General features: G+C 53.9%; 2 protein-coding genes across 3 annotated transcripts; both read right to left on the reverse strand.

Annotated features, from left to right (window-relative positions):
- Nucleotides 1-707: 707 nt before the first annotated feature.
- Nucleotides 708-24,843, reverse strand: LOC115504247 (major vault protein). Of its 2 annotated transcripts, none has more exons than XM_030301084.2 (15): nt 24,686-24,843; nt 18,500-18,632; nt 18,117-18,312; nt 10,201-10,324; nt 9,969-10,100; nt 9,639-9,733; nt 9,104-9,340; nt 6,424-6,705; nt 5,346-5,590; nt 5,020-5,217; nt 3,787-4,173; nt 2,631-2,747; nt 2,349-2,475; nt 1,660-1,848; nt 708-970 (listed from the first exon to the last, which is right to left on the reverse strand). In XM_030301084.2, the coding sequence occupies exons 2-15, from the start codon at nt 18,622-18,624 to the stop codon at nt 752-754; spliced, it is 2,673 nt and encodes an 890-aa protein (XP_030156944.1). In that variant the 5' UTR covers nt 18,625-18,632; nt 24,686-24,843; the 3' UTR covers nt 708-751. The 2 variants fall into 2 exon arrangements, with proteins under 2 accessions (XP_030156944.1, XP_030156943.1); XM_030301083.2 differs by having other exon boundaries at nt 24,654-24,843.
- PAGR1 (PAXIP1 associated glutamate rich protein 1) lies at nt 23,520-27,840 on the reverse strand. Its single transcript, XM_030301094.1, has 3 exons — nt 26,983-27,840; nt 26,713-26,795; nt 23,520-25,594 (listed from the first exon to the last, which is right to left on the reverse strand). The coding sequence occupies exons 1-3, from the start codon at nt 27,462-27,464 to the stop codon at nt 25,395-25,397; spliced, it is 765 nt and encodes a 254-aa protein (XP_030156954.1). The 5' UTR covers nt 27,465-27,840; the 3' UTR covers nt 23,520-25,394.
- Nucleotides 27,841-27,858: the final 18 nt, after the last annotated feature.

Consider the following 27,858-nt stretch of genomic DNA (forward strand, 5'->3'; position numbering starts at 1 on the left):
GAGAGGGACAAGTGCACAGGCCTGCCGGCTATGCGGTGGGACCAGCAGGTGGTGCCAGAGAGAGAGAGAGTCTCCCAAGTGCTGGGAGGCGGGGGAGGGGATGCAGGGGTGGATGCACCTGCGGCCTGAGGGCTAGATTCCAAAACCCGCCCAGCCTGCAGTTTCCTGGAGGAATTAGCAGTGAGGAGAGACTTTGCTAGTGCAGGAGCCATCCCAGGGAGGCTGCCTAGGCGGGGCCCCATTCTCTCCCCTGTGGTATCAGCTCCCCCACCTGGGGTCTAAGGGAGCTGACCACCAAAGACAGTCCGACTAGTTGACTAGCCATGGCGCCTGGGTGGCTCAGTTGGTGAAGCCTCCGACTTCAGCTCAGATCATATCTCCCGGTTCACGGGTTCGAGCCCCACGTCGGGCTCTGTGCTGACAGCTCAAAGCCTGGAGCCCTCTTGGTTTCTGTGTCTCCCTCTCTCTCTGCCCCTCCCCTGCTCGCGCTCTGTCTCTCTCACTCTCAAAGACAAACAAACATCAAAAAAAAAAAAAAAAAAAAAAAGTGCGACTAGTAAGACTTTAGGGTCACGTTCCCATCAGCGTGACTGTTCCCTGCCTCAGTTTCCTCTCCACCTCACAGGCGAGGATAGTCTCTAGTAGCTACCTTGAGATTTCAGGGGTATCCACAATGCTCCCTTGTGACAGAGACTTGAGGCCCAAGGTTAGAATGCCCAGAAATGTTTAATTTGTCGGTTGCAGCACGGCGCTAAGGGACAACATGGTTATCTCCAAGAGACTGAGGGGCAGGAGGGGACCGGAGAAGCAAGCCCCCTTGGGGGCTGGGCATGCCGGCTGCCTTTTTGGTTGGGGGCTGGGCCTCCGACCCCAGCCCCAGGAGACCCAAGGCTGTGTTGAAGAGGTTGATGGGGGTGGAACCATCGGTGATGAGCGTTGATTTCAGGCCCAGGCTCTGGAGCAGTTTCACCTTGAGGAGCAAGAGGGAAGAGTCAGGCCCCTGTTCCTTTTCTTGTCTCCTTGGCCACCACCCACACTTATGGGACTCTGCAGCTGTCACCCGAGCCATCCTCCTAGGATTAGTCGGGGACAATAAGCGAGGTGTATCGGGGAGACTGAAGGCTTCACCGGGGCTTAGAAGGCCTGAAAGACCCGGCCCCACTGTAGCTGCTTCCAGAAGCTCACCGTTCCACCCTCGGTCGCGGCCATTCAGTCCTTTCTGTTCCTTAAACGCACTGAGTTCTGTTGTCCTTGTGTCTTTGCACATGGAGCCTCTCCCAGGAAGCTCCCGTCAACTCTACATCGGCCTCAAGTATCCCCTCCTCCGAGGGACTCTCCCTAAACCAGCCAGCATCCCTGGCTCGACTTCCTTCAAAGCACTTGCCACGGACTGGGGTTCCACTTGATGACCATCCGCCCCAGGGGCTGCAGCTCCCTGCCGAAGCTAGCACAGTGCCTGACAGAGGCCACCGTGCACAAGTGCTACAGGCCGGGACACGGGGACAGTTCCACCTCCTCTCCTCTCTGCCCCCAGCATCATCTTTCCAGATACGTCTGCCCCAGCTCTGCCTTCTTGGTTTCAAATATGGTCCCAACACACACATACACACACACACACACACACACGCACACGCACACCAGCCCCCTCCCCACTCTGACCTGCATCTCTGGCCCAGCCACAGCAAGGTCCCTGATGGTGCTGGGGCCCAGGGCCTCTGTCATCTGCTTGAACTTCTTCACCTCCACCTCCGCCAGCTGCTGGGCCTTGCTCACCTCCAGCTCCAGCTGGGCCCGGGCATAGACCAATTCTAGTTCTCGCACTTTCCGTACCCGTTGGAGCTCAGCCTCCTGGAAGGGGGTGGGGGGAGAGAACGCAGGATTGTGTGGCCCCTGGGAACTGTCCCAGCAAGCCAGAGGGAACAGAGGCAAAGGGATGGAACTGTAAACGGATAGTCAATTCGGGGTGACTCCTGGCCAGGCTGCCTTGTAGCCGGGAGTCCTCAATCCAAGCCTTGGTTCTGCCATCTGTAAAATGGAGACAGTACCTGCCGCCTGAATGGGACTTCAGGCATTAAATAAGACCGTGTGTGTAAGACACGTGCAGCACTTTGCACAAAGCCGGCCAACGTGCGAGTGCACATTACACAGAAGACAGAGGTCATCATGCCCCGAGGGGAAAGGTGGTTAAGCGAATAGACACAGGGCAAAGGACTTTATAAACCACGGAGTATTTAAATAGGGCTTTGCATCGGGACACCTGGTCTCCCACTCCTCTCCAGGGCTGCAGTGATGGGGCCTCTTCCAGACCCCCGGGGCCGCACCCTTCCACAGGCATCGCCCCCACTCACCGTCTCAATGGCCAAGGCCTCGGCTTTCAACTTGGCCTGTAGCACGGAGCCTTCTCCCTCGATGCGCAGGGCCTCAGCGCGGGACTCGGCCTCCGCCTTGGCGGTCCCCGTGCTCTCCACGGCAGTGCTGGAGGGGCGGCGGGGGTCAGGGGACGCCAGGAGGAAGCCCAGCCCTGCCCTCCTCCACCCTCACTTCTGCGCAGCAGAAGTCACACTCGTCTCGGTCCCTCCACCAGCTGCTTTCCAAGACCGGGCCCTCTTTTCCTCTGGTTCTCAACCCACCTCAGAGCCTCCAGCTCCAAGAGTTCGCGGCGAGCCTTTTCAGCTTCGGATTGGTCCAAGATCTTCTGCCTCTCAAGCCGGCCGCGGGCTTCTTGCTCAAGTCTCTGAGCCTCGTGCCTGGACGGGAGAGGGGACTGGGAAGATGCCGGCCATCTTCCAAGATGCGAGCCAGCTCTCCAAGGGCAGGGACCGCCAGTCTGCTGGGGGTGCCCGCGGGAAGCACTCAACGTGCCAACGGAAGAACGGCGTGCGCGCTGACAGCCTGGCACGATTGCAGGCGCAGGGGAAGGGACGGACTGGTGACCCGAGGCCCCCGCTTCCACACAGCCCACCCTCCAGTGGGGAGAAACAAAGGGACGTGGTTGATTTCGGACAATGACAAGTTCCCTGCAAGTGGGTGATGGGACACCAAGCAGAGCGGGTGCTGCCTCGGTTGGGGCAGAAAGAACTGGGCTCTGCGAGGAGGCGAGCTTCGGGCTGAGGCCCGAGGAGGAGGCCGGCTGAAGCGCTCTAGGCGAAGAACATTCTGGCCGGAGGGAACAGCCAGCGCAGAGGGCCCGAAGCGGGGAGCCCGGCTGTGCATCTGAGGGGCAGAAAGGAGCTGGTGGGATTGGAGCACGTGAGCCTGGGAGAGGCTGGAAGGTGAGGTGGGGGAGGTAGGCCTGGATCCCCGGTGCCTGGGAGGACCACGGAACAAGTTTGCGTTCTGGCACAAGCAAGGTGAGAAGCCACAGGGGGGGGATGGCACCTAGTCATACTTTTTTTTTTTTGAGAGAGAGAGAGAGAGAGAGAGAGAGAGAGAGAAGTCAGGAAGGGGCAGAGAGAGGAGACACGGAATCCAAAGCAGGCTCCAGGCTCCGAGCTGTCAGCACAGAGTCCGACGCGGGGCTCGAACTCACAGACCGCGAGGTCATGCCCTGAGCCGAAGTCAGGCGCTTAACCAGCTGAGCCACCCGGGCGCCCTGTCCTAGTCGTACTCTTAAGTGGGCCATGCCATCTGCTAAGGGTGAACGCAGGCCGACCGTAGGCGGGGCCGGGGGAAGGGCACCTTGTTACCCAGGTCGTGGCAGTGGGCCGAGGTGAGGACTCTGGAGAGGTCTGGCCCGCAGTGGGCACTGTGGGCAGTGGGGAAGCCCTGCCCCCAGGCCTCACTCACTTGGCAGCTGCCTCCTGGGAGTTGGTGGTGATCTCAATGGCCAGTTGGACGCTGCGCTGTAAGGCGTCCCGGGTCCTCTGGTCCACGGGCTCCACCGACTGCACGTCCACGCTGCTGACCACCAACCCGTTTTGGGGGAAGACGGCCCGGTCCCGGGGCTGGAGCAGAGCCCTGCCGTCGAGCCCCTTGGTTTCCGGGGTCTCAAAGCCAAAGACAGCAGTGCGAATAATGCGGGCAGAATTCTTGTGGAAGTCATCGAAGGTGACGGAGGCCACGGCCCCCCGCACCCGGGACGCGATGGCCTTGCAGGCGTCACCCACGAAGTCAGGCACTGAGAAGAGCTTGGCTGTCTCCTGTGGGTCCTTCCGGTCCCTCAGCTCAAAGTGCCTGTGAACAGAGAGGCCCAGAACAGGGAAGCCATCTTCCTCCAGGAAACGGCAACTCTCGTCTTTGAAAAGGACTCCGACCCCCCCCCCCCCCCGTCACTGGCCAGGGTCTCCCACGACAGAGAACGAGAATTGCTACCCACCATGGGCCCAGGTGAGATGCCATCTTATTCTCCCAGCCACCCTAGGAGGTGGGGATGAGCACTAGCCCCTTTTACAGATGAGGAAAGAGAGGCCCAGAGAGGTTAAGTGACAGGCCCAAAGTCACATCATATGTGGCAAGCCAGAAAGGTGAACTCAGGCAGCGTGGCTCCAGGGTCTATGCTCTTAGCGACCATGCTGCAGTGCCCCCACCCCGCCCCGCCCCAGAGAGGTCAGCGCCCCGTCTGCCCCTGTCTGGGTCCTGGCCACTCCGCCCAGAGGTGGGTGTGGTGGGGCACAGCGACCGTATGGGACTCCCCTCCCCCGACTCCGGTCGCTGCCATCTGAGCTCTAACTACGTACAGGGCACTGTTCCAATTCTCACCGCATCCCTTCGACCGCCCCGTGAGGCTGACGGTTGTCACTCTCATTTTACAGATTGGGAAATGGAGGAGGGCACCGAGTCACTGGCCTAGGTCCACAGCTAGCAAACGGCAAGGCCGGGACCCAGGCAGCGAGCCCCAGAGCCTGTGCTTGGGGACATCTGCCCACTCGCACTGGGTGTGTCCAACCGACATTTTCATGACCTTGCAGTTATGTGGTTGGCTGAACGCGAGCCCAGCGCTGCGGGACCCAGGGCTCTTCCTCCTGGCTCCCCCACCCCGGGCCGTGCCAGCACCCCAGCCGAGCCCTCCCCACCCCTCACCAGTTGTAGGCGAGCTGCAGCTGCAGCCTGGCATGGTCTGCTGTTTCGATGGTGATGACGTCTGTGAAGAAGTCAGGCCCGAGCAGCAGGCAGAGAGCGCGGCGGGCGTGGGGACGCTTGGGCCTCCCGGCCGAGAGGGACAACACGGTGAACTGCTCCTCGGGACCCAGGGACACCAGCTCGGGCCCAAAGACCACACTGCAGAGGGAGCCGGGAGTCAGACACACGGAGAACCCCTCCCGCCTCGTCCCCCTCGCCCCCCCGGTGGCCCTTCCTGCCTCCCCCCCAGTAGCCTCCCCAACTGCTCCCCCCCCATGGCCCCTCACCGAGCTCTCTTCTCTCTGTAGTCATACACCTGCACGGCAGCGTTGTGAGGGACCCGGTAGCTGACCACGCGGGTCTTGTTCCGGAGAGGGGAGGGCTGGGGGGTCTTGGGCATCTCCTTCACACCCCTGTCTGCCAGCGGGTCCTGCCCCTTGTTCAGCAGATCCTCCACCCCAGGAGGTAGCTCTTTCTCCCACAGGACTTCGTCCTGGGTCAGCATGTAGGTGCTTCCAATCACAGCTCGTACCTTGAGAGAGAACGGGGAGGGACGTCACCCGGGAAGGGAAGGGGGAAGGACCCAGCCAGCAGCCCGGTGGAGGGGGGGGGGTAGGGTAGCGTGGCGGTGTGGCCAAACATGGTCTCTGGAACGAGGCTGTATTCAGATGCACCGGGGGCTAGCTCCGTCGTCTTGGGCGCACCCCTGCTTTGGTTCCTCATCCGCACAGGGTTGAGGAATGAATGACATCTCAGATGTCTAGTGCTGAGAACTTGGCACGTGGTAAGGGCTTCAGAGGATTTCTTCTGGAACTTTCCTTCTGGGGGCAGCTTGGAGGGCATCGGAGGGACAGATGCCATCAATCCTAGGACCTAGGTAACATTCGCTAACACTTCCTAGGATTCTGAGCTCTACTTTCAGGTTGGCGTCTTAGAGAAAGAGGTTGGAGATGTGGTCCTAGGTCAGACCAAGGTCAAGGCTTCAGATTGGGGCGGGGGGGGGGGCAGTTGGCAAAGAGGAAAAATTCCACCTGGATAAGGGGATGGGGGAGGAATTCGGTTCTTGCTGTTCCCAGGCCACTCCCCAGTTAGATCTTTATGCTGGGGCCAGTTCTGCAGTGGAGACAGAGTCCCCGTCCTTAAACCTGGCTCATGTTCTCCCTGGGGAGCTTCTCAAGTTTGCACTTCGCTATTTACGACAAAGGGAAGGCAGATACTCCACAGAATGCCGGCCTGCTCGGATGCCACCACCAAGGCTGTCGAAGTCTCCTCCCCCATCTCCACCACGCACCTGTCCCCGTCAGCCCCGAGCAGGCCACCACCGTGGCCGCACAACAGTAAGGGTGCCCATCCCTCAGCTGTTACCCTTCCAGTCTTGACATCCTGCACGTAGATGCCCTCATTCTCGTCCAGAGGGATGGCCTGACGTTCTTCCACCACCTCTACCTTGGCAGAGGGCACGTACTCCAGGGGCCCGCGGATGAGCCAGTTGTCCCCAGCCTGGTGGGAGACCTTCTCCTCCTCTTCTCCCTCCTCCAGGGGTTGCAGGGCCCTCAGCAGCAGCCCCTGCTGCTCTGACAGCACATATATATCCTGGATGCCTCGCTCCAGCCTCTCTCCAGGCTGGAGGAAAAAAGACTTCTCGCCCTAGCGGAAAGACATGGGGTTAGAAGCGGTTGCCACCCGGAGTCGTGACTGCCTCTGATAGCGCCTCTTTTGGTTCCTGTGGCCACAGGCTTGTGATGAGGACAGGAACCCCAAAAGACCCTCCTGACGTTCCCACTGTAATACAGCGAAGCATTATCGGGACCATGAGGCTCTCGACAAATGCCCACAGGTCTCGTCCGGTCAAACCGCCCTTGATAAATCCTGTAAACCGTCAGGACCTGGACCCTCACAAGCTCAACCGTTAAGAATAAACCTCTTGGAGGGGCGCCTGGGTGGCGCAGTCGGTTAAGCGTCCGACTTCAGCCAGGTCACGATCTCGCGGTCCGTGAGTTCGAGCCCCGAGTCGGGCTCTGGGCTGATGGCTCGGAGCCTGGAGCCTGTTTCCGATTCTGTGTCTCCCTCTCTCTGCCCCTCCCCCGTTCATGCTCTGTCTCTCTCTGTCCCAAAAATAAATAAAAAACGTTGGAAAAAAAAATTAAAAAAAAAAAAAAGAATAAACCTCTTGGAGGGCCTGGGTGGCTCAGTCGCTAAAGCGTCCAACGCCCTTTTTTTTTTTTTAATTCATTTTTGGGAGAGACAGAGCATGAGTGGGGGAGGGGCAGAGAGAGAGGGAGACACAGAATCCCAAGCGGGCTCCAGGCTCCGAGCTGTCAGCACAGAGCCCGACGCGGGGCTCGAACTCACAAACTGCGAGATCATGACCTGAGCTACAATCAGATGCCCAACTGACTGAGCCACCCAAGTACCTCGTAAGTGTCCAACTCTTGATTTCAGGGCAGGTCGTGATCTCATGGTCTGGGAGTTTTGAGCCCCGCATCTGGCTCTGTGCTGACAGTGTGGAGCCTGCTTGGGATTCTCTCTCTCCCTCCCTCCTCACCACCCCCGTCTCTCTCTCTTTTTCAAAACTAAACATTAAAAAAAAAAAAAAAAGCTTAAAAAAAAATAAGAATGACCCTCTTGTTGCTCATTTCTCCCATGCGTTGTTTTCTTGGGATGGTGTCGTCTGGACATTGGCAAACTCAGTTTCTGGGCCAAATCTGGCCACTATTTTTTTTTTTTAACAACCTATTTGAGATATAATCTATATACCATACAATTTTTCCGGTTAAAGTCTACAATTCAGTTGTTTTGGCATATCCACAGACTTGTCCGGTCATCTCTAGGATCTAATCCCAGGGTTTTCATCACCCTGAAAAACTCATTAGTGGTTCCTCTCTGTCCATCCCTGCCCCCTCTAACCACTAATCTATTTTCTATCACTACGGATTTACCCATTTGGGACATTTTGTATAAACGGAACCACACAGGGGTGCGTGGCTGCCGCAGTCAGTTGAGTATCCAGTTCTTGATTTCAGCTCAGGTCGTGATCTCAAGGTCATGGGATCAAGCCCCACAGCGGGCTCCGCACTAAGCGTGGAGGCTGCTTGGGATCCTCTCTCTCTCCTCTCTCTCTGCCCCTCCCCCCCAAAACTACATTTTAAAAAGTAAAAATAAATGGAATTAAACAATTCCAAGTACTAGCTGAAATACTAATGTAGTTTTTTTTATGTTTATTTGTTTTTGAGAGAGAGAGAGACAGAACGTGAGTGAGGGAGGGGCAGAGAGAGGGAGACACAGAATCCGAAGCAGGCTCCAGGCTCTGAGCTGTCAGCACAGAGCCCGATGTGGGGCTCAAAGTCACGAGCTGTGAGATCACGACCTGAACTGAAGTCGGACGCTCAGCCGACTGAGCCACCCAGGCGCCCTGAATGCTGATCATTAGCACACGAGCATCCGTACATGCTTATTTCCTTTTATAGCTGAAGGATATTCCATTGTGTGGATATGCCTCAATTTGTGATCTGTTCACCCACTGCTAGACATTTGGGCTATTTCGGGAAGTAAAATGTTACAGGAACACAGAGGCACTCGTTCATTTACAAGCTGTCTATGCTTTTGCTCCACCAGTACAGTGGAATGTGCTCCCAAAGCCCAAAGTATCTACGATCTGGCCCTTTACAGAAAAGTGTGTCGATCCCTGATAGTCCCATGTATAGTTAAGAGAGGGGTGAGGTGGGGTGGGGAGAAGCATAAACCAAGAGGTTTGTTTTATGCAAGATGACAAGGTTTCCAGAACAGCAGGCACGGATGGGACCCGGGAGGTGCTCCCAGAAGAAACTGTGTGGAAACTGAGGTTGGGGGCCACCAGGGAGATCAGGGGGACTCTGTCTCAAAAGACAGAACTAGACGTGCAAGGACACAGAGGGAGCCAGAACAAGCTTGGTGCTTCTAGAACATGTACCTGGGGTGGGAGGAGGGAAGGAAGAGGTCCGAGGGCCTCCAGTCAAGGGCATTCGCCCTCCCAGAGCAGAGCTCCAGGTGAAATGGAGGCACTCACCTTGACCACACGCTTCTGCCCCAGCTGGTTCTTGCCATCCGGTCCCACTGGGTCGAGAATCACACAGTAGTTGCGGGGGCCCAAGGTGGTGATGGGCACGACCCCCAGCACCTCCTCGTAGACATCTGGAACATGGGCCTCCGTGTCCTGAACGGTCACCAGCCACTCCTCCCCCGTGCGACGGGTCACTCCTCTCAAGTCTCGGAAGTTCTGCCGAGCCCGGAGGTGCAGGGCCGTCTGTAGGACAAGAGGTCGGGGCGTTTGGGGAAACCGATCTCCAAGTTCCTCAGGGGACCTGGGAGCCCCACTGGCCACTAAGTGCTCCCAGGCCTGACCGCCAGTCTCCACCAACCCAGGAGGGCATTTTAACCCTCTCAGAGGACTCAGGATACCCCTCAGGTATCTGACCTCTGCAGTTTTCTTTTAGTGGCCTTAGAAATATTGCTTCTCTTTCACGTTCATGTCTTCTGCCACTATTCTCTGCCACTCAGAGTGATCCCTACCCCTGGGTCCCTTAACCCCCCAGAGCACAGACCTTTTCTGTGAGGATCACGGCGTCCACCAAATCCAGAACCTCCTCAAACACTCCCGGGAGATATGCCCCCACGGAACGCACCAGCCATTCTTCCCCTGGGTCGGGTGAAGGGTGGGGGTTGGGGGGAGGGAGAAGCCATGTCAACATGACAACAGGGTCAGGGGAGAGCCCGCACAGGGGGGGTTAGGGAAAGCAGCAGTGGGCAGCCCCCAAAAGCTCATAAGAGAGATCCCAGGGAAGTACTTCCTCCCAGGCTGCTAGTGGCCATCCCCAACCCTGCGGGCAGAGCACGGCCTGTCCGCCCCCATCAGCACCCCTTATCGACCCCACCTGTCACCCTCTCCTTGCCGTCCCGGTCCCAGCACTCCTTGCGGGCCCTCAGCCGCAGGGCCTGGTTCTGCCTGATGACTGTGGCCTGGATAATCTCCAGGACCTCCACCTCCTTCTGGGGGATATATGTGCCTGGGGAGGGGAGAAGAGGCTGGAGGTGAGCAGGTATCAGAGCTATAGTGGAAAGGCCAGGAGCCTCTGACCCGGGCTCCGGCCAATGGAAGGAACTTACCAGGTCCTTCAAATAGCCACTCATCTCCTGCCACCACCTTCTCTCCATTCTTATCCTCAAAATCCAGCAACGCCTTAAGATGGAGGGCAGTGTTGGGCATAACCACCTGCAGTGGAGTGATGTCCTGACAAGGGAAGAAGGGAGGTCATGGGACATCCAGTAAGTACTGTGACTCCAGGAGTCACGCCCAATACCTTGGAGGTCAGAGTCCGCAGCACCCATCTTTATAGGTCCCCCCAAAAGCCGCCAAGTGGAATGTACAAGGTAGGGGTAGTCCCAAAGCCATCTGACCTGAAGAACTAAAACAGCTGACCGAGCAAGAGGAAGCCACTACCAATGAGCCAAGAACACGCGATCCTCTGTAGGAAGTGCTTAGAAGCGGTTCTGAATTAGAAACCTAGGCTGGGAAACTGGGACACACCTCAAGGCCTAGTATGCCCCGGGGAAGTGCAGAAAGTAAGGAAGTGGGAAGCCTGGACGGCTGTAACAGGCATGCTTTGGCACGTGGCTTTGTCATCAGGGTCGCCTCATGGTCACAAGATGGCCACCGTGCTCCAGCCATCACGTCTCTTTTCATCAGGAAGGGGGACCTGGCAACAAGCATCCAAACCTTTTAGAAGTTTGTAGAAAGGTTTCTAAGAGTAGAACTTCACTTGGTCTTTGATCTGAGGGAGGCAGGAAAGGAGAGAAAGAGGCTCAGAGAGGCTGGAAGAGATATGCCCAAGGTCACACAACTAGTGATGAACGGGATCCGGACTTGAACCTCAGTCTTTAGTGAAGCTTAGCTGCCTGCCGCTCCTTTCGCTGACCAGAGTGACCCAGCGCGGAAAGGTCGAGCAGCTCTACTCTCTCCCCGCTGACCACACACTGGGTTGGAGGCAGGCGAGCCCTTCCTTGTGCATCTTCAATGGGCACAGCACCTGGCTGATTGTGGTAGGGGCCGGCCACACACACACACACACACACACACACACACACACCCATCTTCCTGGATTGGAAGTGTCCAGCAGGTGATAAGACAGATACAGACCCCTGTCTCCAAGCACACCGTGGACAGTGTCAAGGGACAGAGGTTGCAGAAACCTAGGGCACATCAGGAAAAGCCCTCTGGGAGTGGCATTTGAGCAGGGGCTCAAAGGAAGAGCTGGCTTTTGATAGAAAGGTGCAGGAAGAGGAGAAAGTCAGATTTCTGGAAGGAGCGTGGGGGTTTTTCACCTCCCACATCTACTCTATCATCATTTTCTCCCTGTTCCGCTGAAAGCTACATCTGCCTTTATCGCTGCCATTCCCCTCACCTAAGTCACCATCTCTTGCCTGGATAATGGAAAGATCTTCCTAATCTGTCTCCTGGCGGCCACCCTGGTCTCCTTCCTGTCTGTCCTCCACACCACTGCAGGCTTCCAGCTCAGGTGACTAGGTACCCAGTAGTATCGCCACATAAGATGGGGAATGCGGGAGGAGAGCAGATTTGGGGGGAAGGGAAAGTGTCGGGTTTGGATGTCCAGTAGGAAGTGGCAGTGGGACATCCAGGAGAGAGCCTCCCACAGGCAGCTAGGGGCTCACAGGTTGGCAGCTCCCAGCGACGGTACAGGGGTGGATGTCTAACGTAGACGAAGTGGTCAAGGCCACGAGAGCATGAGAGGGCTCACAGGAGGTTCAGGACAGAATCTGAAGGCAGAGGGCAGGAGAGGAGAGGGAGACATCGAAGAAGATGGAAAGAGATATCCACAGAGTAAAACAGGAAGATAAGTTTTAGCGGGGGGCCGGGTGGAGGGGAAAAAAAGACAAGTTTTTTTTTTTTTTTAAGTGTTTATTTTGAGAGAGAGAGAGAGAGAGTGAGCAAGGGAGGGGCAGAGAGAGACGGAGACAGAGAATCTCAAGCAGGATCCACGCCCTTAGCACAGAGCCCAGTGCGGGGCTTGAACTAATGAACCATGAGATCGTGAGCTGAGCCAAAATAAAATATCAGACACTCAACCAAGGGAGCCACTCCAAAAAGACAAGTTTTAATAACAGGGCAGGTCAACAATGGTTGTGGCTAAGAAGACCCGTGAGACACAGAATGTCCACCCAGGTTAGGAATTAGGAGTTGAGAGGCCTTGGAGCTTTGTGAAAGCGAGTTCAGTGGAGGTGGGGGGCGGGGGCAGGGGCCAGATGTAGGGGCTTGTGAGGAAATGGGGCAGAGGACGTCAAGCAGTTATCAAAGGGTAAGTATGAAAGGAAAGCAGCAGCAGTAAATAGCTAGAAACTGGATTTATATATAGGGCCCTCATAAAAGTTCCTACTTTTAAATTTAAATTTCAGGGGCGCCTGGGTGGCTGAGTCGGTTGAGCATCCGACTTCGGCTCAGGTCATGATCCCGCGGTTTGTGGGTTCGAGCCCCGCGTCGGGCTCTGTGCTGACAGCTCAGAGCCTGGAGGCTGCTTCGGATTCTGTGTCTCCTTCTCTCTCTGCCCCTCCCCCACTTGTGGTCTCTCAAAAATAAATAAATGTAAAAAAATTTCACGTGCGTATCCTGGGACCCAGCAATTCTTAATAGTTTCTACTCTTAAAGAACAGGAAACACTATACGTGCCTGGTTGGCTTAAGTTGGTAGAACATGGAACTCGATCTCAGGGTTGTAAGTTCAAGCCCCAGGTTGGGTGCAGAGATTACTTAAAATCTTTCTTTCTTTTTTTTGTTTTTTTGTTTTTTTTTTACATTTATTTATTTATTTTTGAGAGAAAGAGCACAAGTGGGGAGGGGCAGAGAGAGAAGGAGACAGAATTCAAAGCAGGCTCCGGGCTCTCGAACTCAGAAACTGTGAGATCATGACCTGAGCCGAAGTTGGAGGCTTAACTGACTGAGCCACTCAGGCGCCCCTAAAAATAAAATCTTGAGAGGCCCTGATAGCCGGTTAAGCGTCCGACTTTGGCTCAGGTCATGATCTCACGGCTCCTGGGTTCGAGCCCCACATCGGGCTCTGTGCTGACAGCTCAGAGCCCAGGGCCTGCTTTAGATTCTGTGTCTCCCTCTCTTTCTCTGCTCCTCCCCCACTCACACTCTGTCTCTCAAGAATGAATAAACATTAAAAAAAATTTTTAATTAAAAAAAATCTTGAAAAAATGTTTTTAAACACACACACACACACAAACAGCAAACAGGAACATGAACAAGGACACACAGACAAGGATACTCGTCGCAACACTGTTTTTCCTTATAAATCGGAAACACCACGAATGATACTCAACAGGAAAATGGCTGAGCTTTTAGCATCATCTGGAATTACATAGAACAAATGAGACTTATATAACAATATGCAGAAGCTCATTCAAAATACACTGGCAAGTGACAATGTGATAGCTTTATGCAAATAGGCTATAGTTGATATGATTTTTTTTTTTTTTTACACATACTGATGTTAATGCATAAACATATCTGGAAGCACAGACCCTGAATGGATGACAGTAGAGGGCTCTGGCGAATGGCGAGTAGAGATTGGGGGGCAGAAGTCACGAAGGACCTTACAGCCTTCTGGATGTATTCTTTAGAATGAAAGCTTCTGCAAGTAAGCCTTTAAGGGTAGAGAAGGATGGAAGAGACAGAGCATATTTATTGGCCAAGAGAAAGGCAGCAGTAGTGGGAAATTAAAGACAGAGAGGAAAGAGAAGCTCCAGGTGGGGTTACAGGTTAAGTGTTGGACTTCGGCTCAGGTCATGACCTCATTCACGTTCAGGACTTCGAGCCCCCCATCGGGTTCCACGCTGATGACGCAGCACCTGCTTGGGATTCTCTCTCTCCCTCTCTCAAAATAAATAAATAAAAAAGATAGAAGTATATAAACTTACCCAAGGAGGTGAAAGACCTGTACCCTGAAACTATAAGGCATTGATGAAAGAAATTAAAGGAGACACAAATGGAAAGACATTTTACGCTCATGGATTAGAAGAATATTGTTAAAACGTCCATACTGCCCAAAGCAATCTACAGATTTCATGAAATCCCTATCAAAATACCAACAGCATTTTTCAGAGAACTAGAACAATCCCAAAATCTGTATGGAACCACAAAAGACCCAGAATAACCAAAGCCATCTTGAAAAAGAAAAACAAAGCTGGAGGTAGCACTATTCCAGATTTCAAGTTCTATTACAAAGCTGTAGTGATCATGACAATATGGTCCTGGGGCAAAAATAAACATAGATCAATGGAACAGAATAGAAAGCTACAATTATATGGTCAATTAATCTTTGGTAAAGGAGGCAAGAGAATGCAATGGGAAAAAGTCTTTTCAACAAATGGTGCTGGGAAAACTGGACAGTTATATGCAAAAAAAAAAAAAAAAAAAAAAAAAAAAAAAAAAAAAAAAGCAAGCAACGGTACCGCTTTCTTACACCATACCCAAAAATTAACTGAAAATGGATTAAGGACCTGAATGTGAGACCCGAAACCATAAAAATCCTAGAAAAGAGCACAGACGGTAATGTCTCTGACATTGACCATAGCAACATGTTTCTAGGTATGGTCTCCTGACCAAGAGAGAGAAAGCAAGAACAACCTATTGGGACTACATCAAAATAAAAAGCTTCTGCACAGCCAAGGAAATAACCGACAAAACTAAGACAACCTACAGAATGGGAGAAGACATATCCATAAAGGGTTAGAGTATCCAAAATATATAAAGAACTTACACAACTCAACATCAAAAAATAATCTAAATTAAAACGGACAGAAGACATGAATAGACACTTCCCCAAAGACATCCAGATGGCCAAAAGATACATGAAAAGATGCTCAACAGGACTCATTATCAGGGAAATGCAAATCAAAACCACAAGAAGATATCCCCTCACACCTGTCAGAATGGCCCAAATCAAAAACACATGAAACAATAAGAGTTGGCGAGGGTGTGGAGAAAAAAAGGAATCCTTGCGTACTGTTGGTGGGAATGCAAACTGGTGCAGCCACCGTGGAAACCAGTATGGAGGTTTCGCAAAAAATTCAAAATAGATCTACCCTACGATCCAGTCATCACCCTATGGGGTATTTACCCAAAGAATGTGAAAACACTAATTCGAAAGGATATATGCACCCCTTTGTGTATTGCAGCGTTATTTACAATAGCCAAATTGCGGAAGCCCAAGCGTCCATCAACAGAAGAAAGGATAAAGAAGATGTGGTATATACATACAATGGAATATTACACAGCCATAACAATAATGAAATCTCGCCATTTGCAACAACATGGATGGAGCTGGAGAGCATAATGGGAAGCGAAGTAAGTTAGAGAAAGACATACCGTATGATTTCACTCATATGTGGAATTTAGGAAACAAGCGAATAAAGGGGAAAATAGACAAACCAAGAAACAGACTCTTAACTACAGAGGACAAACAAACTCTGTTACCAGAGGGGAGGTGGAGGGGGATGGGTGAACTAGGTGAAGGGGGTAAAGAGTACACTTATCCTGATGAGCACTGAGTAAGCATATGGCATTGTATGGCTCACCCAAGCCTAATACTGTAGGTTAATTACACTGGGATTAAAATAAAATAAAATTAAAAAGAGACACAGAAGGATAAGCCAGGTTCCCGGGGCCACCTGATGGAGGCCCCAACAGGTAGAAAGGAGATGAGCACAGATATAAAATAAGGGAAGGGGATGCAGACCCAGATCCTACCAGATGGCCTGGACTTCTAAGTATGTGGCGAAGTTAAGAGTGAGTGGGACACCCAGGTGGCTCAGTCAGTTAAGCATCTTACTCTTGATTTCGGCTCAGGTCATGATCTCATGGTTCGTGGGTTTGAGCCGAGCCCTGAGTCGGGCTCAGGGCTGACATCGTGGAGCCTGCTTGGGATTCCCTCTCTCCCTCGCTCTCCACCCCTCCCCCACTCATATGTGCTCTCTCTCAAAATAAATAAACTTTAAAGGGCTTCTTAAAGGGGCACCTCGGTGGCGCAATTGGTTGAGTGTCTAACTTTGGCTCAGGTCAGGATCTCGCCGTTCGTGAGTTCAAGCCCCACATTGGGCTGTCAGCACAGAGCTGGCTTCGGATCCTCTTTCCCTTTCTGTCTCCGCTCCTCCCCAACTCGTGCGCACGCAGGCGCTCTCAACATTAAAAAAATTAAAATAAAATAAAATGTTGGGGCACCTGGGTGGCTCAGTCGGTTGAGCGTCTGACTTCGGCTCAGGTCATGATCTCACAGTTCGTGAGTTTGAGCCCCGCGTCGGGCTCTGTGCAGACAGCTCGGAGCCTGGAGCCTGCTTCGGATTCTGTGTCTCCCTCTCTCTCTCTGCCCCTGCCCAGCTTGCACTCTGTCTTTCCCTCTCTCAGAAATAAACATTAAAAAAAATAAAATAAAATAAAATAAAATAAAATAAAATAAAATAAAATAAAATGCTATTAAAAATAGGATAGAAAATAGGAAGGGAGTGGAAAATGATAAATATTTAGAGGCATGCAGAAAAAAAGTGGAGAGAAAGCTGGTTAGGAAGGAAGAGAACCACTGAACAGAGCTGGTCTGGAAATGAGCCACTTGACCCATCAGTTACTTGTAATACTGTCATCTTTGTGGATCTGTCCCCATGGCCAGGAAGCCCCTCCTGGGTATGAGGACAGGAAGGACAGGTCGGGGTCACAGCAATCCAGGACCGGCTTTGGCCACAGGTCCTGCACATAAGAGACTGTTAAGATGACAACCTCCAGTTGGTGTAGGAAAGAGACCAGGAAGAGAATCTGAGGGACAGAAGACGGAATGAAAAGCCCTGAGGGGGGGCGCCTGGGTGGCGCAGTCGGTTAAGCGTCCGACTTCAGCCAGGTCACGATCTCACGGTCCATGAGTTCGAGCCCCGCGTCAGGCTCTGGGCTGATGGCTCAGAGCCTGGAGCCTGTTTCCAATTCTGTCTCCCTCTCTCTCTGCCCCTCCCCCATTCATGCTCTGTCTCTCTCTGTCCCAAAAATAAATAAACGTTGAAAAAAAAAAAAACTTTTAAAAAGAAAAGCCCTGTGGGGTCATGACAACTGAGGAGGCTGGGCTTGAGTTTCCAAGGTGGGGGAGGTGGGAGAATAACCAGGTCCCGGAGTGGACTGGCATCAGGAGGGGCTGCAGCAGAACAGAAGAGTTGAGGTCAAGAAGGCCAAGTCATTGACAAGGTCATCACAAGGACATTAGTGAGGCTCCCATGAGTCAGAAGGGGAGGAGGAGGGAGGCCTGAGGCAGGCACCTTCTCAGTGGAGACCGGAAGGGAAGAGGTGTGGGCAGAGAGGGTGGAAAAGGAACGGCTCCATGACATTGGGCTCCAAAGAGGGAGAGGCCCTGTCCTCCTGGCCTGGAGGATGTGGGGTTTGAGAGAATGAGCTGCTGTGGGCTGGGGAACCTAGGGAGCTTTCAACACTGCCCCCCCCCCCCCGCCCCCCCAACCACTCCCCACCCAGAGAGGGACTGAGCTGATCCGAGGTAGGACCTGGGTATGGGGGATTTTCAGGCCAGGGCCTGAGGGCCACGTAAACGAGGGCCAGGCCACAAGCGCAGGCCTGTGATGCCTTCCTGAGGAACAGTCACCAGTCCCCGAGCCCAAACTCATCTCGTCCACCATTGCGGTCACTGCCCAGCAGACTGGCACCGTTTGAGTGGATGAAATGCTCACACTCGGCATAATTGTTTAGCACCAGAGTGGTCGGGAGCTTCTAGCAGGCTCCAGAGCCTGGAAGGTCAGGAGGGGAGATGGGCTGACAGCTCTCAAAGGAGGGGCGGGTCTGCTGTGGGCATGCGAGGAGGAAGGAAGGAAGCAGTAATTCTGTCCTTGGGGAGAACCTGCAAATGTTGTCCCCACCCCCTCCCACAGCCCCAGTTTGTTTTCCCTTCAGAAGGCAGCGCAGAGCCCTAGGACAAGGCGGCGGAACAGGCAGAATGATTATAGAGGAAGCAAGCCAGGTACCTTTTCCAGCACCTCCCCTGGGTACAGGGGGAAGGGGTCCTGGGCCAGCCGGATCTCTAGGTCAGCGTGGCGGAGCCGTACTTGCCCTGTGACGTCGAACAGCACCAAGCCCTGGGGATCCCGGGACACCGGGTTGGCCACTGTACAGTAGTGGCGTGGGGGGACAGTCACCATGCGCATGGGGGCAAACAGGACCCTGTAGGAGGGTGAGAAGCAGGGTGAGGACCTGGGGGACCGACCGTGTTCTCATTTCTGAAGGGGACAGTGAAGGGGAGAGAAAGCGTCACCCAACCCAGGGTCAATCCTGCCTGGGAACAGGAAGGAGATGGACGGTCACGCCAGCCAGACTAACAGGCACCCCACGGCACAGTCCCAACACCAACCTCTCATTGTCCTGCCGGATGTAAGTCTTTGGCCCGACCTCCACACGGGACACGTTGCTGTTCTGGTCCAGCACGTGGATGTAGTGGTATGGGGGGATGCGGATGATGGACTCTTCGGTTGCCATGGTGACTCCTGAGCCCAGGGCAGCAGGGGGACAGACAGGTGGGGAGAAGATCCAACAAGATGAGCACAGGGGGCCGGCACGGGGCCAGCACGAGCCGGAGGACTGGCTGGAGATGGGGGAGTGGGCCTGTCCTCCTCCAGCTCGGATTATTTCACCCTTTTGAGCCCCACGCCGGCCGCTTCCTCTGTTCTCCCCACCCAGGGCACACAGCCCATCCAGACCTCATCCCTGCCAAGACCTGCTTGACACAATTAACCGCGGAAGCCCAGGTTGTTCTCTGCCTATTCCTTTCCCTCCCCAAGCTGCCTGCAGCACCGGAAGGGGCTTTAGATGAAGACTCTGGAGGTGCCGGAGGTGGCCTTCACCAGCAGAGCAGGAGCAGTGGCTGGGTGGCTCCCTGGCTCCTCCAGACACGGGCTTGTTTATTTCAGGGGATCCCAGGACCCAGCTGTATTGCAATGGTAGCCCGCAGCCTAAGAATATTTACACTATCTTTGCACCCATGCCCCCCACACACATTTTAAGCAATCTGGGATGAACTGTTCAGACACGGGCCGCCTCTCAAGGGAGGGATCCCTGGCGGAACTGGTGCTCCCATAGAGTCAGCTGGGTTGGAAACCCCAACCAAATCAGTCCTTTTCTCCCCAGTTCTCTCTGGTCTGTGGTCATTCTTGGTTTCCTGTGTTTGCAGGTAGGGGTGGGTGGGAAGGGAAAGGGAATGAACAAGTGCATCTCTCACCCACCCCCATCCTACCTGCTTCTGAATCCTGGGTGGTTCAGGAAGGTCATGCCTCCTGCCTGAACCCCCGTCCCTGCCTCCAGCAGGCCTTGGACTTTGGACGATACATCCCTTGGGGTCACACAGAGGGAACCAAGTTTATTAGACAACTCAAAGCCCTGCCCTCTGAGACTTTGGTCAGGCCATTTTGAAGCCACCAGCAGAAAAGGAGGGACACTTCATCTGCCCCACCATTCAACTAACTTCTAACCTGAGAAGCGGAAGCGAGGATGGAGTGGCTTAGCGCAGGAGAAACAGGCTGAAGCCCCAAAATTGCAGAAGCCAGGGAAAGGCACAAGAATTCTACTTAAGCTACACACTCTGTAAAATTTTATTTTTTTGCTTAGCAATTGTGAGTTTCCACAACCTCCTGATTCCTGCTTCTCTTGAAGAATTGGGAGCTACACCCTACATCCACCGAGCAAAACTGGCTAGAGTCAAGTCACAGCTGCTGCCTATAGATGTGACACCCCCCACCGCCCACGCCCGCCTGCCCCCTCCCCGCCAATCGTGCGCTTACCACAATCCCCACGTGCTGTCCCTGTTGTCTTCTACCTAGGCTGCTGCACTCCACGTCACCTGCCTGGCTCCTGCTTAAGTCTCTAACTCAGCATCATCTAGTGGAACCTTCTGTAATGATGGACATATTCTAAATCTGGATTCTTTGGACTGGTCACAGGCAGCTACTGAATACTTGCAATGTGACCAGGGGAACTGAGGAACTAAACATTAAATTTCCATCAAGGTGGCCAAATAAGGTTGGTCGGTCCCACATTACAGTGTACCTCCAAGTAGCTGAGTCCCAGGTAGGGACTATGGATCATTAGAGGCCACGCAGCAAATCAGTGGGATGAGAATCCCCATGGAATGCTTGGTCCTGTCCTTCTCTGGTGGCAGCCATGGGACAGTGGTTAGGGGCACAGATTCAGCCAGACTGCCCGGTCTTACGGTTCGGATTCCCTGCCTTGTACTGTTTCCTTAACATCTTACCTCATTTTGAAAGGTTACAGTTTTCACCTGTCTTCCTGGTACACTTTCTACATCAAAAGAATGTTCTGCTCTCTATCTTGCAACTTTGTATGGGATTTGACCTCGATACTTTTTTGTTGCTCTGATTTATGTGAAGTTAACTCCCCGGGACTTGTAGGAGTGGCTTTTCTAACGTCAGGGCTCCCTCTTCTGTTGTTTTCAGGCAGTGTTTGAAAATACAGGGGCTGCCTTTCTGCTTTCCTTGATCTGTTCTCCTCCCCACTCTTATCTTGACCTTCTCTTTCCTTCCTCCCTACTGCCCAGTCTCTGCTGTGCTTCCCAAGTGGCTTCCTGAAGAAGCCCCCCGAAGAGCCCCCAGGAGCCGGAAGTACCTGCATCCCTTACTGGATGGGTTAACTTCAGACGAGTCCATTGCCCTCCCTATACCCGTTTCCCGGCCTGTACACTGTGAACGGATAGGGCATCTACCCGAGTTATGAGGACTGAGGTAATCGTAAAGTACTTGGAACAGAGCCCGACTCTTCAGAAGCACTATGTTACTTATTACTGAGGCAGGAATAGCCTGAGGCCCAGCTCCCTTAATCAGTTAGGGGATGTGGCCTAGCACCAGAGACCCCCTAACCCACCCGGCCTTAACCCCCCTTGCTGAGTGGTCAGAAAGCTGGCAAGTCTTGCGTCGCCCCAGCTGTGGGGCTAGAATGGCAGCAAAGAAGGGGCATCTGAAGGCTACGTGAAGCCTTTGCCAGGTTCTCTTCAGGGTAGAAGTCTGGCCAGGAAGCCAGATGGGGGAGAGGAAGGGCTAGGGCTATAAGCGGAGGTGTGGACAGGGCTCCGTGAGGCACCCCCTAGGGAAGATCTGAACTCTAGAAGGCCATGCAAGGGCTGGGAAGCAGGCCCCAGGAACAGCCTCCAATGACTCCTTTTTGGACAATCCCCCACTCCCTATGGCTGAGGCCTCTCCACCATCTGTCATCCCAGCTGGGCCCAGTCAGGGGGGCTGAGAGCCTCACCCAGCTCAGTGACTCAGCTGAGAATCATCCTTATAGCTGATCTGGCTGGGCTTCTGCCTCGTTCCAAAGCCAAGCCCTTGTTTCAGTACTGGGACCCTGTCTTATCCCCCCTGACTGCCCACTACCATACCCTAAAGCTGTGCCTTCCACCTAGACCCCCTGCCGTCCACCCCAGAACAGACTTTGCTCTTATCCTCTTGCTATCTGTAAAAAGAAGCCTCCACGTATGACCTCTCCAGGGAGCCAGGGAAACCACTTGACTCAGGCAGCTCGTTCGTGACAAGTCCCAGATTTACACTTTTGGGGTGTACCAGATGACATGGATAGTCAGAACAACGTCTTTCCAATAAAGCCCCTCAAAAAACAATGGTTAAGGATGATGTTGGCCTTTGGAAGGTCCTGCCTAGACCTTGGGGCTGGCCCCGGCACTCCAAATCCACTCATCCCCTCCCCTTCGGGGCCTGCTTCCAGGATCTGCCCCCTAGTCTGCTCTCTGCATACATGCCCAGCTTGGTCTGATCACACTTCCCCCAGATGTCATGAGCTTCCTGCAGGAATCCGTCAGCTGTTGCCCAAAGTCTCAGACACTGCACCACACCCACGAAGAAGGGGGGCGGGTAGTGGGTGGAAGGGCAGAGAACAAAACCTGTAGGCAGAAGCTGCTTCATCCGCTAGTTAAGACGCAGCTATAGACCAGTGTCTTGGCTCCAAAGGAAACTTACAAAAAGGAAACTTACACTACAGCAAAACTCAATGAGCCGCTCTGGTCACTACCTGTCAGATCTTCAGGGTCAACTGTGAGCGCCTGGCACAGTGATTCAAACAGATGTCTGAGTGACCAGCTTTATGGTGTACTGGTCTGTAGTGAGCGACATCGGCATCACCTGAAGCTTGTTAGTAAGGGGGCTTCTCAGGCCCCACTCAAGAGCTGCTGAATCAGCCGGCATTTTAACCAGATCCCTCGTGATTTGGGCACATATTAGAGTACCAGCAACTCCGGCCTCAAGCAGCCACTCTCAGTCCTGGCTGTACTTGAGAGTCACCTGGAGGTCTTCGAAAAGCACTGATCTCTGGGGATTCTGACCTCAGTGGCCTGAGGTGGGGTGCAGGCATGGCTAGATTTAGAATCTCTCCCACTGACCCTGATACACAGCAAAGATTGAGCTCTGTCAATCTGGGGCCACTTGCTAGCTCTGAGCCTTAGTCTCCTAGACCGAGAAATGGAAAGGAAGGACTATTACCAGGGCCTAAAGAGATTAGTGACTACAGGATGGCTCTAGGGCACAGGAGCTCAGAGGGTGGCTGGGAGGAGGGAGAATAAAATGAGCTCAGATTACAGACTGCTCAAGGGCAGGGCATTTCGTTCAGCCCGGTCCATGGCAGGTCCAAGGAGCCCCCAAGCAGACCTGAAGCTGGAGGGCAAGTCGGTGACTCAGCCTGCCACCATCCTCCCTATCAAGCTCAGGTTTAGGGAAATGTACAGGACGCTCAACATACACAGGGGCTCATCGTTGCCGTTTCCCCGTGTAAACATTCTAGTCTTTGGAGAATGCAAGAGTCACATTACTCAGGGACTGCTCAGAGGCTGTTTATTTACCAGCTTCCCAGTTTAGGGAGATTATTTCCTACTATAGGGGGACTAGAGTGGAAATTCAAGAATTTGTCTCCCACCAATCAGGTTTAAGAGCAGCTTTTTGGGAACTTTTCTTCCTAGGAAAGTGTTCTCTGAGCTCCAGCTCAACTACCTTGTGGGAGGAGGAGCAGCTTGGTGGCCTCACTGGGGACAGAACAGTTCTGCCAGCTCAGGATGCTCCTCGCCCTATCTTCACCCTACTTCCTGGATGCTGCCAATTAATGCCACTCAGTGAAGATGAAGGTTGTCCAGTTGAGAAGTGACCCAGGAACCAGGCTTCAGAACCCCTGATCTAGATCAATGTTTTCTAAACTTGCTCCATCACAGGAACCAGCTGAGAGTGTTGCTCCTGTTCATGCTGATTCCCAGGCCTCATCCAGCCCCACCGCACCAAAGTTTCCAGGAGACTCTAGAATGTGTGTCTTTGGCAAGAGTCCCCCAAACAACAGCTCCCGCTTATTAGGAACTTAAACTGTGCCAGGCATTGTGTTAAGGACCTTTAATTCATTCATTTAATCCTCACAAGAACCTAGATTAGTTAGCAACATCACTCAGGATCACGCAATGATCAAAGGACAGAGCCAGAACTCAGCCTGGGATCGCTGCTGCAGAGCTCCCAAACCAGGAAGCAGAGAACAAGAACTTAGGACCCGGGTGGGGCAGATTATTCTCTGGGAGACAGGGTCAATGGCACTTCACAGCCGAGCAATTTCTGCAAGGGGAGGGGGGTTGGGAACTCCTCCATCCAACAAGGAGGCCAGAGTCACCTTGCAGCCCTCAGGCTGTCCCTGGGCCATCCACTCAGGGTGGCTGCTCCAGAGAGCTGCCTCACCCAGAAAGCTTCACCCTGGGTCAGGCTGGGTGCCCTGTTTGCCAAGGGCAGAAACAGGCAGAAGTTTCTAGGGAGCCCCCTGACTGCACCCCATGTAACAGCCAGCTTTCCCCCCCTCACAACCCAGGGGACCACCCAGGCGGGAAACAGACAACACAGGGGACATCTGCCTCAGTTACCATCCCCCACCCCCATACTTCACTCCTGAGAGCCAGCTCTAAGATCCCCATAATCACAGGCTGGCGGGTCCAAATGAGTTTCCTGTTTCTTGATTTCAGCCCCCACCCTTCCCCCCCCCCCCCCCCCACAAAAGAGAAAATGAGAGAGCCTTGCTCAGCAACCCCCAAGCCTTCTACAAGTCAAGCCTACCTTGAGATCGCTTTGCTAACCACCTCCCAAATGGCCTGCTAGGATCACGGTCAGCATAGCCTTAAGTGAGGCTATGGGAAATCCTCAACATTTGGCATAGATGAAGGATCTCAGTGTGTGGGGGGCGGGAATCACATTCTAAAAGCTCAGAGAGGACAGGCCAGAGCCGAAGTCCTTAGGAGGAAGAGGCAGAGGCCTACAGCAGGGACCCAGGGACCCAGGAGAGAGAGCGGATGGACCCAACTTGCCTCTGCCCTAACTTCTGATATGGGAGCCTGAAGTCAAGAGGCCTTCGATTTGGGGGGTGGAGGAGTGTTGGCAAGATAACAAGTTGATCTACGTTTACTTCAAAAGACAAAAAAAAAAAAAAAATCCAGCAAGGAAAGCAAAACCTCCCACGGCCAAGCCTCTACCCACCTTCTTCCTCCTCCGGTTCAGAGATGTCTTACCTGCCCCGGCAGAAGCAAGGCCTTAGAAGGCAGGACGGGGCTAGGCAAGCCTTAAGGGACACAAGGTCCCACCAACTGTTTGGGGGCTTTGGGACCTGTACGAAGTACACCCAGAAGGAGTGCTGCCTGCCCCAGACCCCTCAGAGGGGGAAACTCCCAGGCCCAGCCCTAGGGATCACTTCTCGGCAGGGCAGGCACTCAGGGGTGGGGCCTGGCCATTTAAAGGGCCCTCGCAGCTGGTTCTCTCTTCCTCCTCTGGGCGGCTTCTACTGCAGCTGAAGGCACTGCAGCCTCTTGGCTCTCTCGCTGAGGTCCCACCTCAGAGCCAGCTGGCAGTGCTGGAATGAGACCGGGAAGGGTCAGAGGGGCAGGTGCTGAGTTCACCTCTGCCCCACGTGACTTTCATTTCCCAATCTGGCTGAATATGTTTCTGCCACCCCACAACTGTTTGGGCTCCTGCTGCAGCCCAGCCCCTAAGAGAAGATAACTTTGTGGTTTTTTATTTTAGATTCAGAAAAGTCAACCCAGGTTCTCCAAAGAGATGTTCACCAGAAAACGTAAATACACACGTGTCCTCCTTCTGGCAAGGTGCGGTGTTGGGAGCTTGGGAGTCTCTGTCCTCTTCCCCAGTGCCCTGGGTCAGGGAAGGAGGGCCCAGGTCCCAGGACGTGTACACCCTGCATCCTAAAGGTGGCGGAAGGAGCAGCAGTCAGTATTTCCGCTGCCGGGGGAAGAGAGTACTCCCTGAGGACCGGAGTGGGGGGCTGGTGGGGCTGGGGTCCTCGGAGTCCAGGCTGAAGAGGTCCCTGCCAGTGCGAAGGATCTGTTCCTCCAGCTTTTTGTGCCGCTTCATGTCTGAGAGGACCTTGTCCAGGCGAGCCTCCCGTTTCTGGCTCCGGGCTGAGCTCCCTAGAGAAAAGTAAGGTAAGAAATGTGGATGGGAAACAGTGTGCACCAGACCTGTCCGGATGTTAATTAATTACTTGCGGAGCTCATTAAACATAGAGAATTCCAGACCTCTGTCATGGAGGTTCTGAGGTTTAGGGCTCGGCCTCAGACGGGGTAAGCAGTGAAGGTCTGAACCACGAGAAGGGGCCAGTAATGTGCAGACCAGGGAAGGGTATCCAGGCAGGGGAAGGACAAGTACAAAGGCCCCAGGCAGGAGCAGGGAGGCCTGCTCAAAGAAGAGTATAGAAAGCTGGGGGAGGAGACGGAAAGATGTGCTCAAAGAATCGACTCACAGGCCAAAGTCATGAGGAGTGGCTTGGATCTCTTAGTTTAAATGGAAATGTCCTTGGAAGCCTTGGTGACCCAGGGAGTGGCAGAGTTGGGGGTGGGGGGGGGGCAGGGGAGGGGAGTTGCAGTGTATGGATTCTCTCTTGACATGCTCTTTCCTCCAGTGATGGAATCCTTTGGAGAATTTTAAACAGAGTAGTGACGTGATTTATATTTTAATAGGATCGTTCTAGTTGCTGAGAATGGAAGCAGGGAGACCAGTTAGGAGCCACTGCAAATATCCAGGCAAGAGAAATAATGGCTTGGATGTGGGTGTGGTATTGGAGGCGGAGAGTAGCAGATGAACTTGGAAACATGGAGGTAGAGAGCTAACAGAACTTGCTGCTGGCTTCAATGTTGGGGTAAGAGAAAGAGAAATCAAGAATGGCTCTAAGGGTAAATTCTAGGAAGGCACATGGGGTGTTAAATTGGGTCAGATTAGGAGATGTACGAGGTAGTAGAGGGATGAGGATCTAGATAATAATGAATTACCAGAAAGACCTGAACTTTTAGGGAGACAAAGATAAAAGGAATGGGGACCATTATAGAATTATTCGTGAAAGTTTTGTAAAGGAAGATAAAGTATCTATCCAAGCTGGAAGGAGGGCACCACTGGGTGAAATGCTCATTCCTGCAGCTACAAGTTGTGTAGCAACCAAGGCACCAAGCATAGGCCTCTTTTAAGCAGTCACTTTTTAGGTCAGTGGGAGTAGAGGCTCTTCACCACCCCCCCCCGCCCCCCTTGTCTGTACCTGGGGTGCGTCTCCGGTCAATCAGGGAGTCCTTTGGTGTCATTGGCTCATCATCAAAGTCAAATTCTGTAGGCATGTGTGGTCTGGGAGAGGTGGACAGAGGGTGAAGGGTGAGGGTGGTCTCCCCAAATACCCCACCCTGCCGGTCTCCCCCCCCCCCCCTTCTGTGCCAACACTTTCCATGCTCCAGGGTCCCACCTCCCCTCCCAATTTCCTCCGGGCATCAAAGGAAGCAAGCCCCAGGAACAAGGTGTAAGGGTGTGCCCTCACTTTTCCTCTTCCTCCTCTTTGGGCTCAGGCTCCTCATCGGATCTCTCCTCTTCACTCTGGGCCTCAGGTGTCGGTGGCCGGCGGGGCAGGATCTCAGCCCGAAGCTCCAGGGTACCGTGGGCAGCCAGCAGTTCATAGAGCCGCTGGATTTCGGAGGGGGGAGGCATCCAGGCCTGCCCATCCGCGGGCAGCTCCACCTCCTCATCACTGCAGGGCACGTACCAGTCTTCGGATTCTCCCTTGGCCTGCTCTTCCCCGTCAGCACTGGGGGCTTCTCCCTGCACCTCCTCAGCCCCGGACCCCTCATGCTCCGTCTCCTCCCGGCCTCCTTCCCCCTCTTCTTCGGCTTTATTGGCCGAAGCAGAGGGGCCTCCGGTATCCTCCACGGCCAGAGCTTGGAGGCCAGAGGTCACTTCCCCTTCTTCAGACAGAGGCGCCGCCGTGGTGGCCGAAATGTCTCCATGACCCCGAACAAGGGACATAGGCTACTAGGGGAGGGGCCTTGCGATGATAGGGGATGCAGGAGTAGTAAGCCGGGGGGGGGGGGGGGGGGAGGGGGCGCTGGAGGGGGGGGCCTCCCGTCCCCCTCCCCCAAGGGATTGGGCTGCCCAGGAGTTTAGGAATTGTCTCTGCAACCAATCAGGCTCCAACAACGGTCCCTGCGACGAGACCGCCGGTTCCCAAGAGGGGGCGCTGAGTCCCCTCCGAGGACCCCGCCCCACGGATCCAGATCCGGTACTCCAAGATTCCCAGGGATCACCGGAACCACTTTCTGGGCCAGAGAGGGGCGGAGCCGCTCTTTACGCCTTCACACCGCCCCTCTCCACACCTGGATCCGACGCCCTCTCCCCACACCTCGCAGTTCCGCCACTTCAG

The sequence above is a fragment of the Lynx canadensis genome, chromosome E3 (assembly GCF_007474595.2).
Source record: "Lynx canadensis isolate LIC74 chromosome E3, mLynCan4.pri.v2, whole genome shotgun sequence".
NCBI classification, from domain to species: Eukaryota; Metazoa; Chordata; class Mammalia; order Carnivora; family Felidae; genus Lynx; species Lynx canadensis.

What these genes read in the sequence shown, in the direction of transcription:
- LOC115504247 (XM_030301084.2), bottom strand. Translation starts at nt 18,624, where the DNA reads ATGGCAACCGAAGAGTCCATCATCCGCATCCCCCCATACCACTACATC. An exon ending in AGGATGTCAAGACTGGAAGG is followed by an intron (nt 5,591 to 6,423) that starts GTAACAGCTGAG and finishes TTCTCTCTCAAG; the next exon opens with GTACGAGCTGTGATTGGAAG. An exon ending in TCCCAGGAGGCAGCTGCCAA is followed by an intron (nt 2,748 to 3,786) that starts GTGAGTGAGGCC and finishes TCTCCCGTCCAG; the next exon opens with GCACGAGGCTCAGAGACTTG.
- PAGR1 (XM_030301094.1), bottom strand. Translation starts at nt 27,464, where the DNA reads ATGTCCCTTGTTCGGGGTCATGGAGACATTTCGGCCACCACGGCGGCG. An exon ending in AAAGAGGAGGAAGAGGAAAA is followed by an intron (nt 26,796 to 26,982) that starts GTGAGGGCACAC and finishes CACCTCTCCCAG; the next exon opens with ACCACACATGCCTACAGAAT. An exon ending in TGACCGGAGACGCACCCCAG is followed by an intron (nt 25,595 to 26,712) that starts GTACAGACAAGG and finishes ACTTTTCTCTAG; the next exon opens with GGAGCTCAGCCCGGAGCCAG.